The sequence below is a fragment of the Mercenaria mercenaria genome, chromosome 14 (assembly GCF_021730395.1).
Source record: "Mercenaria mercenaria strain notata chromosome 14, MADL_Memer_1, whole genome shotgun sequence".
NCBI classification, from domain to species: Eukaryota; Metazoa; Mollusca; class Bivalvia; order Venerida; family Veneridae; genus Mercenaria; species Mercenaria mercenaria.
In genome coordinates, this window is record NC_069374.1 from 37055226 (window position 1) to 37076063 (window position 20838).

The 20838-nt window shown below is 34.1% G+C and overlaps 2 protein-coding genes across 2 annotated transcripts in view; one reads left to right on the top strand and one right to left on the bottom strand.

Moving 5' to 3' along the window:
* LOC123527279 (xyloside xylosyltransferase 1-like) lies at positions 1-5056 on the top strand. The gene is made up of 2 exons (XM_045306635.2): positions 1-501; positions 2010-5056. The coding sequence occupies exons 1-2, from the start codon at positions 46-48 to the stop codon at positions 2694-2696; spliced, it is 1143 nt and encodes a 380-aa protein (XP_045162570.2). The 5' UTR covers positions 1-45; the 3' UTR covers positions 2697-5056.
* Positions 5057-10163: 5107 nt separating this feature from the next.
* LOC123527280 (anoctamin-7-like) overlaps positions 10164-20838 on the bottom strand; it is a 95334-nt gene continuing 84659 nt past the window's right edge. Inside the window, exon 22 of the mRNA XM_053523271.1 lies at positions 10164-18789. Within this exon, the coding sequence (XP_053379246.1) occupies positions 18745-18789 (45 nt within the window). The 3' untranslated portion in view covers positions 10164-18744. The remainder of the gene's footprint in view (positions 18790-20838) is intronic.

The following is a 20838-nucleotide window of genomic DNA, read 5'->3' on the forward strand; positions in this document are numbered from 1 at the left end:
TCTCGCAATATCTCGCAATCCGTGCACCGTAAGATCAGAACAAACATGGAAATTGCAAAAGCAGTATACGTTAGTGTAAAACGATCAAAATCATTGCAGTTGGTTCTGTTTTTACTAGTTCTTACTTCAATATATATGTTCTACAATGTCGGAAGCGGTCCTAAAATATCTGTGCTAAATGAAAGTTACCGGGCTTATGAGAACGTTGCAAAAGACAAAATAGTTGTCCCGGCAAAACAAGAATCTCTAGATCTACTTTCAGTTTCGGATTCAGACGTAAACAAAGTGGAGCGTATGGGAGTAGATCATCCACTTGACGTTATGATTACATTTACGAAAGCAGAACATAATAACAATCTCCAAGTAAAACTTAGAACAACTGTCCAGTCATTGCTAAAGTTTTCTAGCACAAAGATTAATCTGTATATACTTGGAGATGTGCAAAGTGAAAAGATTGCCAGAGATATCCTGTTAGAGGTTGCAGACAGCCAGAAGTACACGGTAAGTAAATTTACAGTTGACAGTAATTTTGTAAATGTAGTTTCTGCTGATGAACATTATTGTCCACCTTGATAGCCTAGTGGTAGAGTGTCCAATTCGAGTGCGGGAGGTCATGGGTTCGATCCCCGGCCGCATCATACCAAAGACGTGAAAAATGGTATTAGTAGCTCCCTTGCTTGGCACTCAGCATTAAAAGGGAAACTGGCCTCTTCTCTTATACCCGCGTGGCGATGGATTCCATCAGGAATGAGGTCTCGAGAGTGATTAAATTATAAGTTGTAGAACTTCCTTCACAAGCGACCTAAAATAATTTATGTATAAACTAACATTATTGGTGTCAGTAAAATGATCATAAAATAAATTCTGGTGTATATTGTTATTGTATGCAAAGAAGTATCTATATATTTACAAAATGGCAACAGGAGATAATCTCGCATAAGCTAGTGTCAGCACTTTATTGAAGCTTTTGCTGACTTGATCACTCGTGACAGGGTCATTTTTGAAAGACCCTGCTCGTGATCAAAGCAGCAGATGCTTATTAAAATTTAAAGTATTACACTGGCAATATGGCTGGCACGTAATAACTAATAAACCGAATTGATTCGAATTTTTCAAATGAAAACTGTTGATTTCTCAGACTTCCAATCATAAATTCATTCCTTCGCCGTGTAGAAAATACTAATAACATTAAAAAGACACCATCATCATTATAAACAAAGGATCTGATAGAAAGATTTTCACGACACAAATTTAAATTTTATCCTCCTGCTGTCTGTTTCATACACCGTTAAAACGTGGTCTCATTCAGTTCCCACATGATGTTGGTGAGATTTGCTCTATATGCCTTTCAAGTTGGCGGATCTATTTATTTTTATAGCTCTTTGCTGTATGTATGTACTAGAGTAACTAGACCAAGTTACTTACTTAAAAATAGGATTATGATCTAAATGAAATAATTCTATATTGCTGTACTGGAACCAGGTTACTTTAAAGCAACCCATTGAAAATAAGATTATAAACATTAAGTTTGATTATGATCTGTAACCTATGTAACCACTGTTACAGTAGCAAGGTAACAAATAAATTAGCGCATGGTAAATAGGTTGTTTTTGGACCGTATGGTATATATGGTTAAATTAAATACAAGAGTAATTTAAGAAGTAATCCATATCAAATATTATGCTCATGTTTATTGATAATTATACATTTCTTATTTTCCATGTTATGTTAGTTGAAAAAAATTATGATGCTATAAAATGTTGATTATCGTATGATAATAATAAAGAATGCAAGTGTTATAATAATATTATGTCCTGATACATTGTATGTTTTAGGGTCTTCCTAAATTTGGCCCATCATTACTGTCAGATGGTCAATTTGCATTTAATAATGAATAGTGATTACCTTTTGTTTTCAATGACAGTGCTTTGAAAGTTTCCCAGCATTTTGGCTATTATCATTTTAATTAGTTTTAAATTTCTTTATAAATTCTGAATTTTATATTTCAGGTTTTGCATTTAGACATAGACAGTTTACTTAAGCAAGTCCATGAAATAGTTTCGGAGATGCAGAAGTACTTCACCTACAAGCCTGGGGCATACTACAGTGATTCACTGTTTTTCATGTCACTTGCGATCCATAAAGTTCTACCTGAAATACACCGGGTGATTATGCTGGACTGTGATTTGAAATTCAATGCAGATATAAAAGAATTGTTTAGCAGATTTGAACTGTTTACTGAAAGTAATATTATGGGAATAGCAAGGGATGCTCAGCCAGTTTATAGGCACAACTTTCACATGTATATTAACAAGAATAAGGGAACAAGAGTTGGTGCACCTCCACCAGATGGCCTCACAGGTTTCAACAGTGGTGTATTGCTTTTGGACCTTGATAAAATGAGAAAATCTGATGTATATAATACTCTTTTATCTGCTGATTCAGTGAAAAGGTTGACTGAAAAATATTCATTCAAAGGAAATCTCGGGGACCAGGATTTTTACACCTTAATTTCATTAGAGCATGAAGAATTATTTCATGTGTTGCCATGTAATTGGAATAGACAACTATGTACATATTGGAGAGACCATGGATATGCTGACGTATTTGATCAGTATTTTATTTGTGAAGGACATATAAATATTTACCATGGAAATTGTAATACCCCGATACCAAAACTAGACTGGGAGTCATAATACAGAACTACATGTATTACTCAAATTTCCTGAAATAATATATCTGTAGGGGTGACTAAAACTTGTCATAAGGCTGGGCTGCATGTGTAAGAAAGTTTTGATCAACATCTGTATGATTACATGTATATCCCCTTTTAAAGAAATATGCTTAAATTGTTTAGGCCATGTCAGTCTGTCATTTGTCAGTCACAAGTCAATAATTTGATGGTAAGCAATTAACAACTTGAGAACGAGTTGGCAGACCTTAGTTAAACTTCACAGCATTATTGCCTGTGTTCAGTAAATGATGCCTATCATTTATAGGGGCTACTGGTCAAATCAATATCACAGCAACCTTAAAACTGAAAAACAAAATACCAGTAAATTACTATGGTTCAGGACATGCACACTTCATAAATAGATGATTTATTGTTATCAGAAGATGATCCCATTAGTTAGTCAAATCATGTCAAACTCACAGTGACATTGAGACTAAAAATGGTTTCTGACCAACAGCTGGAGTATCCTTGATCTACAGCCGTCAAACTTCATAGATATGCATTGTGAGAAGATGGCCCCAATTCTCTTGGGGTCGTGGGGGTCAAATTTACTTGTTGGCATTTAGACTAAAAACAGTTCCTGTTCAGTTCCAGTAGAATGCTTGAGTCATAGACTCAATTTTCATAGGATGTTTGCCTGGTTGTGGTCAGCGGTCAATACATGTAAATGACAGTTATTGTTTTGAGAGTCAATAGATCTAACGTCAAGGATCAAGTGAATTTGAGACTTAATATTGTTTATTAGTAGTTTGGCCTTTGGGTTAAAAACTTCAAAGCATGATTGCATATGCTGGGTAGATAACTGTCCCTATTATTAAAGGGGTCAGATTTTCAAAAGTCAAGGTTACAATGACATTGAGACTAACAATATAAGATAAGAATTTCTAGTTGAAGAGTACTAACTTTAAGGCCTTCAGCTACCAGTCATCATATCATTTTAGACTATGGTCAGTAGATGACCCATATTTATGGTTATTATTTTTATTTTTATAATGCATGCTTAATTTGCAATAATTTTTCTCTCCAGAGGACATTCCAGATTCATGTTATAGTTCTTATTTTTATAAAAACATACAATGTCACCTTTGATAATACTGATTTATATGTGATATCGTTGTCTGTAGAATTAGGCTGAATTTGTTAATCATGCTTATATTATCACCAGGAGTGGTTACTGATTTAAAAGTGACATTGCTATAATTATTATTATTATTATTATTATATATAGAATCATGCTGAATTTGAGTGTCATGGAAATATGCTGAATTTGATTGTCATGGAAATATGCTGAATTTGAGTGTCATGGAAATATGCTGAATTTGATTGTCATGGAAATATGCTGAATTTTATTGTCATGGAAATATGCTGAATTTGAGTGTCATGGAAATATGCTGAATTTGATTGTCATGCTTAATATACTATTAATTAGATAATTACTGATTTATAAGTAACCTTGCTGTCTGTAGAAATATGCTGAATGTGATTGCCATGCTTATAATATTTATTTAAATAATTGCTGATTAATAAGTGACCTAGCTCTGTAGAAATATGCCGAATTTGATTGTCATGCTTATACTATTAACTTAGATAATTACTGATTAATAAGTGACCTTGCTTTCTGAAGAAATATGCCGAATGTGATTGCCATGCTTTTAATTTCACCTTATTAATAAGTAATTACTGATTTATAAGTGGTGTTATTATCTGTAGAGTTATGTTGAATTTGACTATCATGAATATAATATCACCTTGAATGGTTATTGATTTATAAGTGATTTTGTTATCTGTACATGGAATTATGCTGAATTTGAGTATCATGCTTATAATATCACCTTAGATTAATGCTGATTTATGAATGATCTTGTTATCTGTGTAATTATGCTAAATTTCATTATCATTCTTATATAATATCACCTTAAATAAACACTGATTTATAAGATTAGTGACATTGTTATCTGTGGAAATATGCTGAATTTGAATCATAATGTCATGCTTATGATATAAACTACAGATAACTACTGATTTATAAGTGACATAGCGGTGTGTAGAATTATGCTGAATTTGATTGTCGTGTTATGATATAACCTTGATTAATTGCTGATTTATAAATGGCCTTGTTATCTGTAGAAGTATGCTGGATTTGATTGTTATGCTTATAATATCACCTTAGATAATACTGATCTATAAGTGATTATAAGCGATATTGTTATCCGTTTTTTGGTGTGTTGTAAATTTTGGTCAGATAATTATGTTAAAAAATATTTTCTTGTTGAATTTTATTACATGTAACAGACTTTCTGCATCACTTCAAACCATCATAAACTGAAAAGAAAACATCTGATATGCTAAAAACATAATACAAAATTTATGTTGGTTTGACATACAAGTTTTGCACAAAATTTGATGGAGTTCTCTAGTTTTGGAATTGTTTCTTGGTTACCAACTGGCATGCGGTAAAGGTAATTCTAAAGGATTAGATTTAAAACATGGAATTTAAATATACTTGATACGGTAAATTCATCTACAAGAAGTAGCAAATTTGTAATGCAAGAAGAAAAAAAAAATTTTTCAATTTCAACTGACTTTAAAGTAACAATTAAGCATTTTTATTTTCATTTGTCTTGAAATATTGCTCAAGTCTGAATGTAAATTATGAAAGGATAAAAACTTAAACAATATGAAAACAACCAATTTGAAAATTTAAACTAGTCTGTAACCTTAAGACTTTGATGTTTTGATATGCCTTGACAAGTTCTCATTGAACTTTTTTTAGAAATACTGTTTAAAAACGACAGATTATTTGAAATACATATATGATGGTATGAAACTGACAAAAATCCACCATAATCTTTAAGGATAACATGGTGTAATAGGCCTCAATTTCACCAAAAACGAACATACAACTTGATAATTTGAGCTTTAAAAATGTCAAACAATAGAAATAAGGTGCATATTGACAAGTTATATGTGTGTGACATAAGTTCTCAAAAATTTCCTTTAGATTACCTCCCCTGATAATTTTGGTTTTTCGTGAGTTATCTCCCCTGAAAACTAGAAAAAAATGATTTACTCCTTTTCCCTACGGGGAATTTTAGATTTCTTTTTGATATTTGTATCAGAATCATATAATGCAGCTTTCTACCACAAAATTTTCTGGAAACTCAAGTTCAGATTCTCATTATCAAAGAAATTATATATTTCCCATAGGCATCAATGTTAACTTCAATACTGATTATCTCCCCAAAACATGATAAAATATGAAAAATCTCTCGGTGAAAAGTTTTTAATTTTGAATGTCTTTAAAGTGACCAAATTTCATTTAAATATTACCATCCAGTTACAAGATATGAAATATGGCTATTACACCATGTTATCCTTAATTCTAAATCGTTTGACCTCTTTTAGTTTTTAAGTATAATATTTTAACACAAATCACTTTTATTTATCCCAAATGCCTCTTGAATAAGCATAAGGACTGGAAAAATGAATTATAATGTATTATAAGTCAGATTAAACACTAAATTCATTGTGTGAGTTTTTGTAGTTAAGTGTTGTTTTTGTTTTTGTAGTAGCTTAATTTTGTTTGCAAGTATACACACTTAACTTTTAATGAACATTAATGGTAGTCAGTCTGATTTGAGTAAAGTATGGATGTGTTTGAAAGTTTAAACTTTTACATATTTTTACATCTACTGAGTGCCTAATACCTGTTAGACATAATTCACTTGAGGTATTTCTAAAGTTTGATTTTTCTCTCATGATTGTTGCACAACCAAGATAGTTATTTTGCTGAACATACTTTGCAGAAGGAAAGGTCTAAGTATAAGAAGTAACTTATTTCATTTGTCATAAACATTATTTGAGCCATGCCATGGGAAAACCAACATAGTGGGTGTGCGACCAGCATGGATCCAGACCAGCCTGCGCATCCGCGCAGTCTGCTCAGGATCCATGCTGTTCGCTAACAGTTTCTCCAATTCCAATAGGCTTTAAAAGCGAACAGCATGGAGCCTGACCAGACTGCGCGGATGCGCAGGCTGGTCTGGATCCATGCTGGTCGCACACCCACTATGTTGGTTTTCCCATGGCACGGCTCATTTAGCTACAGAATGATATGAAAATATTAAGAACGTTTCTAGTCAAATTAATCAGAAATACCACTTTTTAAAATTCTTATTACCTCCCTTTGTCTGTCTTTGTTATACAACTAAGATAAATTGGAAATAAAAGAAGTATGAAGCTACACACAGTTTTAAGTCAACTTTTATTTGTATTCAGATTTCTTTTTGTATCCTGGTAACTATAAAATGCAAATATGAAACTAGAAATTAATACAGACATGAAGAGTTGAGTAAAAAAAAAACTGTTGTGTTTAAAGTGGAGGTAATTACAAAATTTCATTGAAAGCATTTCTAATATGAACCTACTTCTTTGTCACAGGTCTTCATGAATCCCTTACTGAGTAGAGGAAAATCTGAAAAAAAAGTTACTGAATGTTGATTAAGAAGTCAGTCTGACTTTGGTCAAGAATGGAGCAAAGAATTTAACATCTGATCACTCAGCTTAACTTAATTTAGGGTGAGTCCTAGAAGTGGATGACAAAGTGTTCAGTGTTCGTATTCAGTATCCTGAGTCAGGATTTTCACTTAAATAACTTCTCTTCTGAAACAGCTGTTCACAACTACATCAAACTTGGTCACAGTAACATCTTGGCACGGGTCCGTCTCAGCTTTGGTCAAATGGTTGTAACTTTTATTTTGGTCTCATAGTGGCTGCCAATGTAGGTGCAGATGGGAATGTCTGGCTCTAGGGTAACTGTTTTGGCAGTAACAAGTTACCTGAGAGCCGGATATTCCCATCTACACCTGCCGCAAGTGATTTAATCTTTAATTTAATCAACAAAGCGCGGGAAATTTATGTCCATAAACAGGAAGTACGTCATGATGCTACACAGATAAAAGCAACATAAAAGTTCCGGTTTAGTTTTATCATCTGCAGTAAAACGTTGTTTTTTTTTTATTGTAAAATAACATTTTTTGAATCGAGAATTATGTTATAAGGAACAAAGAGGAAGTATAAAGGTATTGGGGGGGGGGGGGGGGGGAAGCAGGCGGTTACATACAGTTTTATATACAAGAGTAAAACATCCATTTTAAAACAAGCTTTTTAAAAACTTTCATATTAAGGGAAGGGTGGGGATTGAGTATTTCTACACAGTTTTATATATGCAATTAAAAATCCATTTTATTAGGGTTCTAAGTACCTATCTTAATAGACAGCTGAACGACTATGAAATGTGAGAGGTTTTGTGAAAGAGACTGACTGCCTTTAACCAGATGTCTGAATCATGGCACATGAAAAATTTAAATTCACTGAATAATAGATATATCAGTATATATTTGTAGCACTTTTGTTAAATTTGTATAATTTATTTAATATATTATATTGGATAATTGCTGTTGTTCTGTTGTTTTTCTTTTTATTGAAAAATTTATTGAGCAAGAAGGGAGAGAAGATTCAAGTTTTCAGAAATGGACCTTTTGCTATCTGACTTTAATAGTCAGATAGCAAAAGGTCCATTTCTGAAAACTTGAATCTTTAAACGTTCAGAAAGAGGAGTTTTATCTTTGCTTATCTGAACCAAAGGTTCAAGGTGAGCTACTGGCATAGGCGGATGGTCCAGGGGCCACTAATTGTCATCAATAATCCGTAATTCCACGATAAATACATTGGACGTCACATAATTATGTGCCCAATATTAATAAAACGTGGTATCTTGGACAAGTAACTGTGTCATTTGAGTGGGAAAAAAACTAGATCAAATTAACAGAAGCAAAACCTTGTTAATGTTAAAAATTTACACTTGCCCTATTTTTTTCCATTGAAAACTAGAGATGCTTTTGAGAAAAGTGCATTTTTCCCACAACTGCCACTGTGAAAAATGTCTAGTTTCTCTCGATGGTCGATACCGGTAGACAAGTGGACCCAATTAGATGGCTTGGACGGGTAGTGCGGACAAGCTTTGTGATAGACACACCCTATGAAAAATGTTTAGTTTCTCAAGACGGTTTAGACAAGTGGACACAATCAGTAATTTATTTATTTATTTTATTTGGGTTTTAAGGCGCACCAACACAGTATAGGTTATATGGTGCCAAACAGGACTACAAATTTTGGTTTCATATCTCATTTACATTGAAATAAAAACATCAAAATTTGCATACCTGCTGGAATCACAGAGTTACAGCAAAACCATGTGTTAAGACCCTACAAGTCGCCTCTTACGATCATGCAAGGGTAAGATAGTGGTTTCAATTCTTTTCATACACACATCATCCCAGACCCACATGGGGCAATTAGGTGGTTTAGACGAGTGGACATAATCAGTAATTCAAGGGCCATAATTCAAAAGTGCCTGAGCGGATTTGGCTAGTTATCGAACTTGGACGAGGTCTTATGGTCAAACACATTTTGTTCAAGTTTGGTGAAGATCGGATGAGAAATGTTTGACTAAGAGTGCAGACAAGCTTTGTGACAGACGGGCAGACTGGAGTAAATCAATATGTCTCCCACACCACTTTGTGGTGGGAGACATAATTATGATGTTCATTTTGTATAACCAGCAAAAGGAAAGGCGTGAAAGTTACATCAATGCTGCTTAGTGATAACAGGCTGCTGTTTGATGGCATCCAGTTTTAGTCAGGGAGAACATTACTTAGATTATGTTGCAGTTGTATGTCTGGTGAAAAGAAAGACCAGGTAGCCAATTTTAATGTTAAATTTACAAAATGTGTGCAAATTAGAATTTAATCTTGTTTATAAATGGAAAGGAAATATAATGTAAATACAAGAAATGAAACTTTTTTCGGTTTACATACATGAACAACAGAACAGGATCGGCAAATTTACGTCGCTGTCATTTAGGCAATCTAAGGATGTGACTATCTACTTTCAGTTTACGTCACTGCAATTTAGGCAATCTAAGGATGTAGGGATTTTTTAGGTAATATTAAGTTATCGTTGTAACACTTCAATCTCGATTTTAAAATGGCAAACACACAGCAAAAGACACGTTAGACATAATAGTATGCAAAATGTAAGAGTCTCTAGGGGTTGAAATGGCGTGTCTGATTGCCCAGGGACTACAATTATGTTTAATCAGTGGTCTAGTGGATAAGGTGTCGGCCGCTCAATCCACGGGTCGTGGGTTCGAGCCCCAATGGGGTCATGACCATGACTTCTCATATAACACCAGTACTGGTTTTTCCAGGAAGTGGACTCGAGAGTGGTTCCAATTAGCTTGAAGCTTTCATCACAATTGAGCTAAAACAAATAATTATGAACTAATGTCTATTTAAATAAATATCTAAAGAAGGGAAAAATGATATCCAGTCTCATCATGTATGATAACAAACAAAAAAGCAAAACATAAGATTTTTCTTTTTATTGTGTTTTAGAATAACAAAGGAATAACTATATAATGTATATTCTATAAATAGATTTTAAGGAAAAAAACACAACAGGTATGGTTTCAACAACAGTAAGAGAAAAATAACAAATGCAAACTGTATTGCATACAAAATCAACAGTTGAAAAAAGATAGAATACACAACCTTTAGGTCAAAACTTTAACCAACATAGCGCTGTGTTATAGGTCATTTAAGTATATATGTGCTGAAATGAGGGACATATAAGTTGAAATTACATGTGTTCATTTTTAACTGTTTTTTTTTTTAAACAAGGTTATTTAATTTATAGCTGTTGATTTTTTATTTAATATAAAATTTGTACAACTTATATTGTTTCATAAAATTGTTTCAACAAGAGTAGTTTACAGCTGTAAACTTTATGTTAAAAAAACTTCAATACAATTTAAACAAATTTTCAACATGTGGAAATTTTCACCACTATTTAGAAAATATTCCTGAAATTAAATGGATATTTCAAACTGCTTTGTCTTCCAAAAGAAAACTTATATCAACGCTTCCTAACCTTGCTATTCCTAAACAAACACTAATCTATGAGAATACCAAAATACATTGCATAAATGTACCTGACATACTGATTTAAGCATTCTAGGAAGAGGGCAAAAAAAAAAAATTGAGTCCTTCAAGGAATCGAAAGTTGAAAACTTATTGGGCCTAAGGAGCGTAAAAACAGCACCCAAAATATATGTATTTTTTCTAAAATAATAGTTAAACATTAAAAAATTTATAAAATCAGAAAAAAATCAACTTTTATGAGATTCTGATTTCCTCTACAAAAGCTACATCAAACGTATTGCAATAACACTTATCCACAAGAGCGCCACCAAGCGGGACAATATACGCCCGAAGGCTTACATCATAGGATTGGAGCAAAATTTTAAGAACTTGACTGTTGTAGCCCCAAAGGACTGAAACAACAAAAGGAAAACTTCAAAAAACAAATCTAAGTCCACAAAAAAAAAAATCAAAGTCTACAAAAAAATCCTTATCAGGTATAGGTATGTAAATATACACCTAAAAATTATTGTAAGTACAAAAAAGAGATCTGCCAAATAAAAACAAGACCACTGCAATGCAGATCAATATACACAAAGCAAAGCCATATATGACCTTTCACCCTTAAGTGTGACCTTGACCTTGAAGCGAGTCATCCGGAACATTCGCTCTGCACATCGTTACAATGTGGTGAACATTTCTGCCAAGTTTCTTTGAAATCCTTCCAGCAGTTCAAGAGTTACAGAGCGGACACAAAACAAACTGATATGACTTTTGACCCCTAAGTGTGACCTTGACCTTGAAGCAAGTCATCCGGAACATGCGCTCTGCACGTCGTCTTGGTGTGGTGAACATTTGTGTCAAGTTTCTTTGAAATCCTTCAAGGGGTTCAAGAGTTACAGAGCGGGCACGAAACAAACTGATATGACCTTTGACTCTAAGTGTGACCTTGACCTTGAAGTGAGACATCCAAAACATGCGGTCTGCACATCGTCTCGGTGTGGTGAACATTTGTGTAAAGTTTCCTTGAAATCCTTCAAGGGGTTGAAGAGTTACAGAGCGGACACGAAATTGCTCATGGACGGACGGACAGACGGACACCAGCGTCATAACATAATACGTCCCTTCGGGCGTATAATAAGCCATAGTGAACTAACGTTTGATTTTCATTTCCCCTACCCCCTATAGTTTTCATACTGCCCCTGCCACTTTTTATATAGAAATTGTTTAAAGAAAATATTTGTATTTCAAAAAGTATTCTTGTTGTTTTATAATCCATTTACTTTAATTTTCTGTAAATTTTGTTTTCTTTTATTTTAGCCTTTTTTTTTTCCTTTGTTTTACTACCAATCATCAGAAATAGAATAGTCAGATAAAATTCTTCCCCACTCACCTCTGTTTTAAGAAAAATTTGGATGATTACCGGGTATTGTATATCGATTCACTGAGTACTACATATGAAACTGTTAAGAATTATTTCAGGAGACTATCATTAAAATTTCTGAAACTTTGTAACATTAATAACTAAATACTTTTTAACAATCTCACTGCCCTTGCACACTTTGAGATAAGGGCCAAGTTGTGGTAAGCAGTTTCTCTAATATCTGACAGCTGTCCTATTCTGACTGATACGATATTGCTGAGCATGAGAAGGTTTTGTAATTGCAAAGCCTTTAGCCTGCTGGCGGCAAGTGATTTTGCCTTTGCGACCAGTACAGACCAAGATCAGCCTGCACATCAGTGCAGGCTGATCATGGTCTGCACTGTTCGCAATCCAGTCAGTAAGTTTTCAGTGAATGCCCCTTCAAATAATAAATGGTAATGCCCAAACTGAATGGTAAACCAGTCCATTTTAGAAATTTAGCAGGCTAAAGGTTAAAATTGCTGAGCATGAGAAGGTTATTTTTTGTTTGTAGTTGCATTGCAGTCATGGTATAACATTCAATTAATAACACTTTTCCTACATTATGTTAGAGACACAGAGCATTAACAGCCAGTCTACTGTATGAGGTGAAAGACTATAGTTGCAATGTTGATAGACCTATAAAGTGAGCAAATTCATCTTTGGTAAAATACATTGTACAAAGAAATGACATGAAAAAGAGTATCTCACAACAGCCAAAGATCACAGAGTAAATTTGGTCCCATCCAGGAGTATATAATATAAAATCTTGAACACAATATATCATGTTTTAAAAACTTATCATTGCGACAACCTGACAAAAGGGAGATAATAAACATGAAACAAGTAAGAACTTTAACATTATACACAATCACAGCAGAACAAGAGGGCCAAGATGGCCCTAGGTCGCTCACCTGAGAAACACACCATAATACACCATAACAGTGTAAACACAGACCTAGTGATTGCATGGAAAAAAATATTCTGACCAAGTATCATTAAAATTGGAGCAAACACAAGTATTTCTTTTATTTGACCTAGTGACCTAGTTTTTGACCCCAGATGACCCATATTCAACCTTGACCTAGATTTCATCAAGGAAATCATTCTGACCAAATTTCATAAAGATCAACTGAAAAATACAGCCTCTTTTGCATACACAAGGTTTTTCTTTGATTTGACCTAGTGACTTAGTTTTTGACCACAGATGACCAATAACCAAACTCTACCTAGATTTTATCAAGGCAATAAATATGACCAAATTTCATAAAGATCAATTGAAAAATACAGCCTCTATTGCATACACAAGGTTTTTCTTTGATTTGACCTAGTGACCTAATTTTTGATCCAAGATGACCCATATTCAAACTTGACCAAGATTTTATCAAGGCAATCATTCTGACTGAATTTCATGAAGATCAATTGAAAAATATAGCCTCTAACGCATACACAAGGTTTTTCTTTGATTTGACCTAATGACCTACTTTTTGACCCCAGATGACCCATATTCGAAGTTGACCTAGATTTCATCAAGGTAATCATTCTGACCAAAGTTCATGAAGATTAATTGAAAAATACAGCCTCTATTGCATACACAAGGTTTTTCTTTAATTTGACTTAGTGACCTAGTTTTTGACCCCAGATGACCCATTTTCGAACTTGACCTAGATTTCATCAAGGTTATCATTCTGACCAAAATTCATGAAGATCAATTGAAAAATACAGCCTCTATCCCATACACAAGGTTTTTCTTTGATTTGACCTAGTGACCTAGTTTTTGACCCGAGATGACCCATTTTCGAAATCGGCCTAGATTTCATCAAGGCAATCATTCTGACCAATATTCATGAAGATCAATTGAAAAATACAGCCTCTATCGCATACACAAGGTTTTTCTTTGATTTGACCTAGTGACCTAGTTTTTGACCCGAGATGACCCATTTTCGAACTCGGCCTAGATTTCATCAAGGCAATCATTCTGACCAATATTCATGAAGATCAATTGAAAAATACAGCCTCTATCGCATACACAAGGTTTTTCTTTGATTTGACCTAGTGACCTAGTTTCTGACCCGAGATGACCCATTTTCGAACTCGGCCTAGACTTCATCAAGGTTATCATTCTGACCAATATTCATGAAGATCAATTGAAAAATACAGCCTCTATCGCATACACAAGCTAAATGTTGACAGACGACAGACAGACAGACGCCGGACGCCGGACATCAAGTGATCAGAAAAGCTCACCTGAGCATTGCTCAGGTGAGCTAAAAAGAGGATGCACTGAATATGACAAGGTAACACACAAACCTTTTACTTTGGCTAATTTGAGATTCCACATCAGTTTTTCAGTTAATACAACTTTGTAAGTACTAATTTTAACAAGAACATGAATTAATAATAAATAAAGAAACAACTATTTATGCAGGTCAGTATTAATTTCATGTTCAAAGTTTAATTCCAGTATGAAGTATCAACACAACAGAGATAGAAATGTAAACAATATCACAACACAATAATAATAGAAAAAAAATTGCTTGATAGAAAAAGAATTTAGGCATTTTCTTTATTTTTTCTATCAAGGTGTTGAAAATCAAAAGTAACTGGTACATTAAGTTAGGCTTCGAAGTATTGTAATTTAGGCTTTTACAGTGGGGCTAATGACAGTTCAATAAGTAGGACATGACTTCAAGAGATAAAAATATATACTAGTTCCATTGTAATTTGAGTTTATGAAGCCAGAAAAACACAGTATGACAGGAAATTTTAGTATAACTACAAACAATTGGCAGTAAAAACTGATTTATTAAGGTGCATTATAAACGCGTCTACCCTGAATGGGAGCTACTTATTGTGCTGATATTGCAGTACTCAATAAGATGATAACTACAGAAACAAGCTACAAAACAGATGGTGAAATAACACCCCTTTGTACAAATATTTATGTCAAAACAGATTTTGAAATTGCAGTGTACACAATTAACTTCTTTGTATCCTCTAGGAAATAATATGTTGACATGTGATATACAAATAAACCTTCCTTACCCTTTCATCTGCATTATAGGACAATCAAAAGAAGCAAGAGCTCCTGGTTAACCATATATACTTCAATGGTGGGTAGGAAATAGATTTCAGTCTTGAGGCCACACTGACCTTGACCTCTAAATACTGAACTCTGAAACAATGGGCTAATGGTTTCTCTAATTGCAATAGGCTTTGAAAGCGAACAGCAAGGATCCTGACCAGACTGCGTGGATGCGCAGGCTGGTCTGGATCAATGCTGGTCGCAAACGCACTATGTTGGTTTTCTCATGGTGCGGCTCATATATACATTATACTATAGTAAGCAAGACTGGAACACAGAACACATAAATGTGATTGTAGATTCGTAATCTTAACATAATTCAATCATAACATGTGTTAAACAAACATGCACTTCAACAGATACTGATCAAAAATACATAGGCACAGACATAGAGAAAAGAAGATAAAATGGAACAATTTTATACTACAACAGTTTTGTACTGTCAAACCATATGGACAGTGAATACATTTGAGCCGTGCCATGGGAAAATCAACATAGTGGGTGTGCGACCAGCATGGATCCAGACCAGCCTGCGCATCCGCGCAGTCTGGTCAGGCTCCATGCTGTTCGCTAACAGTTTCTCCAATTCCAATAGGCTTTAAAAGCGAACAGCATGGAGCCTGACCAGACTGCGCGGATGCGCAGGCTGGTCTGGATCCATGCTGGTCGCAAACCCACTATGTTGGTTTTCCCATGGCACGGCTCATTTGTACAAGACAGAGTAATGTTAACAATACCTAACTTTTTAAGAATCTATTTAACAAGAAATTGTAATCTCTCAAATTGCAATGAAAAAATAGTTGATTTTTTATATACAAGTGCTAGATTTATGGACTACTATTTTTACATGCTCACATATTATACAGCGAATATTGTCTATATTTATGACTGACATAATTATATTTCAAGTGAAAAACATGCTAATAAACTATACGAAATATAATGGGTGTCAAACATAAATATTTTCAAAAAAAGGAAAAAACACTAAGTAAATTCATCTACAAATAAGGATTAAGTAGAATATGATTCAAACTACCGAAGTAACATGAATGAATTGCTATTTAATAACTCTGATACTAAAGCACAAGTTTATCTGTAATGAAGAGAAGTTAAAAGACAATCTCTTTTTCAAACAAAAATATAATATTACAAAAAATAAAACAAGAGCTGTCAGTGGACAGCGCGCTTGACTATTCTCAGTGCTTGATAGTATAATATAAGCTATGAGTAAAACTATAACATTACAATAAACATATTCTATGTCGAAAAGAGGCCATAATTCAGTCAAAATGCTTGATAGAGTTGCCTTCTCCTTTTTACAGACTGGGGTTATGATGGTAAACAAGTATACAAAATATCAAAGCAATATCTCAATGGACTTTGAAAATATTTGGGGTGGTATGCAAACTTTAACATTTATTCCAAGTTGAAAAGGGGCCATAATTCAGTCAAAATGCTTGATAGAGTTGCCTCCTCCTTCTTACAGACTGGGGTCATGATGGTAAACAAGTATGCAAAATATCAAAGCAATATCTCAATGGACTTTGAAAATATTTGGGGTGGTACGCAAACTTTAACATTTATGTGACGCTAACGCCGACGCCGGGGCGAGTAGGATAGCTCCCCTTTTCTTCGAATAGTCGAGCTAAAAAAACACTAACACAACTCAGATCTCAATAAATAAAATATATATGAAGCTGTCAAAGAGGTTTTGGTGTCATGCATAAAAATCCACTTTTTGTATCCCAAGTACTTAGACAAGCTGAACAAAATATTCTTAATAATGTTTAAAGGTGCCTTTTTACAACATTCAGCAGTTCCCAATAACTGATTAGAAATACATATTTTCTAATTTTTAATGTGAAAAATGCCAGAGGGATTGAAAAAAAATCAAGATGTTTTCAGCAAAGGTATGATATTCTCGATAATAATTAGCATATGAATTGGCAATGAGCCAAAATGTGTTAAAAAATAGATTCTAATAAATTAAATGCTTTTCTATGTTAAACACTCTTATCCTAGAATGACGTAACGTTAATGTGCGGTGACGTCAATGTTTTTGTTGCGACCAAGAAAGAGCACTACTATATTTCATCTACTGTTTTAGATTAAGGGCATATTAGAATCGAAATAATTTATAGCAAAACCGTGTTTTAACACTATTTATACACTTGAGCGGTAATGCGTCGTACAAATAATTTCACTCGGGCTGCGCCTCTGTAAAATTATTACGCCCAACGTATTACCCCCCATCGTGCATCAATAGTGTTAAAACACTCTTTTGCTTTAAATTATTTCTTAAGTAAAAGGGCCCTAATGTATGTGACTGTGAACCTCTTAACTCTATAGAGACCCAGCTGACGTGGGCTCAAACCAACTAATCTTTGCGTCAAGAGACCAAAAGTCTGAGACCTTAAACATTCGGCCATAGAGGCACTTACTTTGTAAGTAAACAACTGCATTCCAGAACTTTATAAATAAGTACTAATACAAAAACACACAGACTAACACAATATTCCTCAAAGTGCAAATGAGCCGTGCCATGAGAAAACCAACATAGTGGGTTTGAGACCAGCATGGATCCAGACCAGCCTGCGCATCTGCGCAGTCTGGTCAGGATCCATGCTGTTCGCTTTTAAAGCCTATTGGAATTGGAGAAACTGTTAGCGAACAGCATGGATCCTGAGTAGACTGCGCAGATGCGCAGGCTGGTCTGGATCCATGCTGGTCGCAAACCCACTATGTTGGTTTTCTCATGGCACGGCTCAAATGCTGCACTTTTGACACACCTATTGAACTACATGACTAGCATTAGCTATGCTAATTCACAACCTTATGTAAATATAAAAAGCAAAAGCGTTTATCTTCTATATACAGTGCACATTACATAGATCTGTATCTTCCCAGGCAAGAACTTGTTAGAAGACAGAAATTAACAACACTAGTTAAATAAACCTAACAAAAAACTTTTAAGAATTTAAAAGTCTGAAATTATCTATTGGTAAACAATTCTTTGTCAATTGCTGATTCGTACTTTTTTAGGTAAAAAATCAAAAGAAAAAATCTATCAAGAGTGTCAATGGACAGGAGTATAGTTCCTTGAAGATAATTTGGAAAGTACAGTTCCTGGATGATATCTTACACCCATAACAGAACAAGGTAAACAAGGTTACTAGGTAGCAATATGAAAATCAGAAATTTCCATGCAGTTGCATATTCTTGCATATTAGTTCTGCATTATCTGGCTGATATGAGAACATCGCTTTCTATACCAGCTAGCAAAATGCCAAAATCACAAACAGAAAATAAGTAATAGATTACACATACCTTCAACCAACATGTTTTATTCTTAGAATGAAACCACTGTTATACAAGAATCAAATTAATTTAAGGTTTGCCAAATTATCATTATTGATTTGCAGAAAAAGTTCACTATATATGCTTAACAGTTCTGTGAGTTTGTCAGGCTCATCTGACAACTGTATTTTTCTTCTATGGAAATTGTAGTTACTTCTCCTGAAAATGTTACATCCTGTCAGGGTTATCTCCCTTCTCCCACACCTCCAGTATCCTCACCTCTGGCAATCTGAAAGCAAAAAGTCATTGTTTAAAATGACCTCAGCAATATTGTATGATAATATTGTTTACTTTCAGTCAATCAAACATGTAAGTTAAATTTACATTTCTACTGTCCACCAAAGCAATAAATCTGAAAGAACGTTCATTTGGGGTTTCTGTGTATTACAAAAGTAGAACTTGTTCTCATGCAAGACAGATCTAACTTATAAATATAATTATAGTTCTCTTTTCCCTACATGCTAACAGTGGTTAACTGTTTTTATTTTGTCTCAAATCCCAATGCTGTTAACCACTTTTGATATAATACAAGCAAATATGATGACAGGGGCCACCGAATAAGGGCCAGTGAAGTACTACCAGTGCTTGTGAATTTATTCCTTCACAGTTTGAATGAAAAATTTGAAAATCATTATTTTTACAGAGTTTGATATAATATGTATTAGACAATGAGAAAAACAGCAAATAAAATCAAGATCTGTCTTACATATTTCTTAAACCCATGTAGAATGTTTTAAAGTGTTCATGTTCCCAAAAGCTTCTTGGGACTATCTACTGTAGATTACGTTATTTCCATATAGATTTTATTTAGTTTTGTTTTTGTTGTGTTTAACATTACACCAACACGCAAAATTTAATAGGTTGCCAGACTTAACATACTTGTTTCATTTTTTCACAGGGTAATATTTTCTTATCCTTAACCCTTAGCCTGCTGCAGGCGAATTTAACAGCCTTTGCAAACAGCTTGAAACCAGATCAGACGCCGATTAAATTGGCGTCTGATCAGGTTCCAAGCTGTTTGCTACTCTGACAATATTTCTTCTTATTTTGGAGCAAATTGAATGAACTTTACAATTTTAGCAGACGACATTTCCAGCAGACGACAATTTATCTAGCATGCTAAAGGTTAAGAAGACTCTGCAGTATCTAAATGACTGTCCAGATATAAAGTATGATGTCACACAATGCAGGTGCCCCACTAATACTGAGCTCTACTGAGTTTGTTTAATGCATACAACGAAGCATTATTACAATGTCAAAAATAACAAGAGCACCGCCTTGTGGGTGCAGACGCTCATCTGATTTTTTTGCCTCTGTAATATAGAAATAGATTTTCTAAGTCCAAAGGGGCCATAATTCTTGCAAAAAGCAATGCAGAGTTACCGTAATTGCTGTGAGGTGTCAGCTTTGGCTCTAAAGGAGAAAAGTTGACCTAAACGCAAAACTTAACCAAGAAATCTGATATCTTCTAAGTCCAAAAGGGGCCATAATTCTTGCAAAAAGCAGGATAGAGTTATGTTCCTTGCTGTACAGAGTCAGCTTTTGATGGTGAACAAGTGTTGCAAGATTTAAAGCAATAGCTTTGACAGTTTAGAACAAAAGCTGACCTAAACATAAAACTTGACCAATAAATCTGATATTCTAAGTCCAAAAGGGGCCATAATTCTTGCAAAAAGCAGGATGGAGTTATGTTTCTTGCTGTATAGAGTCTGCTTATGATGGTGAACAAGTGTTGCAAGTTTCAAAGCAAAAGCTTTGATAATTTAGGAGAAAAGCTGACCTAAACATAAAACTTAACCAGGCAACGCTGATGCGGAACAAGTGATGACAATAACTCATCATTTTTTTTTAAAATATCAGATGAGCTAAAAATGGAGAAGAAAGAATGATCTTTTATCAACAAACTTTAATACCAATTGATCTTTACTGTTTACTTTTTGGCATTTAAAGCATTTTGTTTACTTGCTTGGCAATTAAGACCTACCTGTCTTACTGCCAACTTTCTATTCAAGAAGTATGTTCTGCAATTTGCTCTCACATTTTACCCTACAGATAATTTATCCTGGAACTTAATGACTGTCCCTCAAATAAATTTTCCATTTAGTTAAGTTAGTAACACCAAATGGTCTGTTGTCAAGGAAAACTATGACATGATAACAAACACGAAAGTATTACAATACAATACTCACCCAAATGAAAATTATGAACATAAAAAGTAATCACAAAAAAACATAGTACCGGTACTTAAAATTACAATATTACTGTAATAATAGCTATT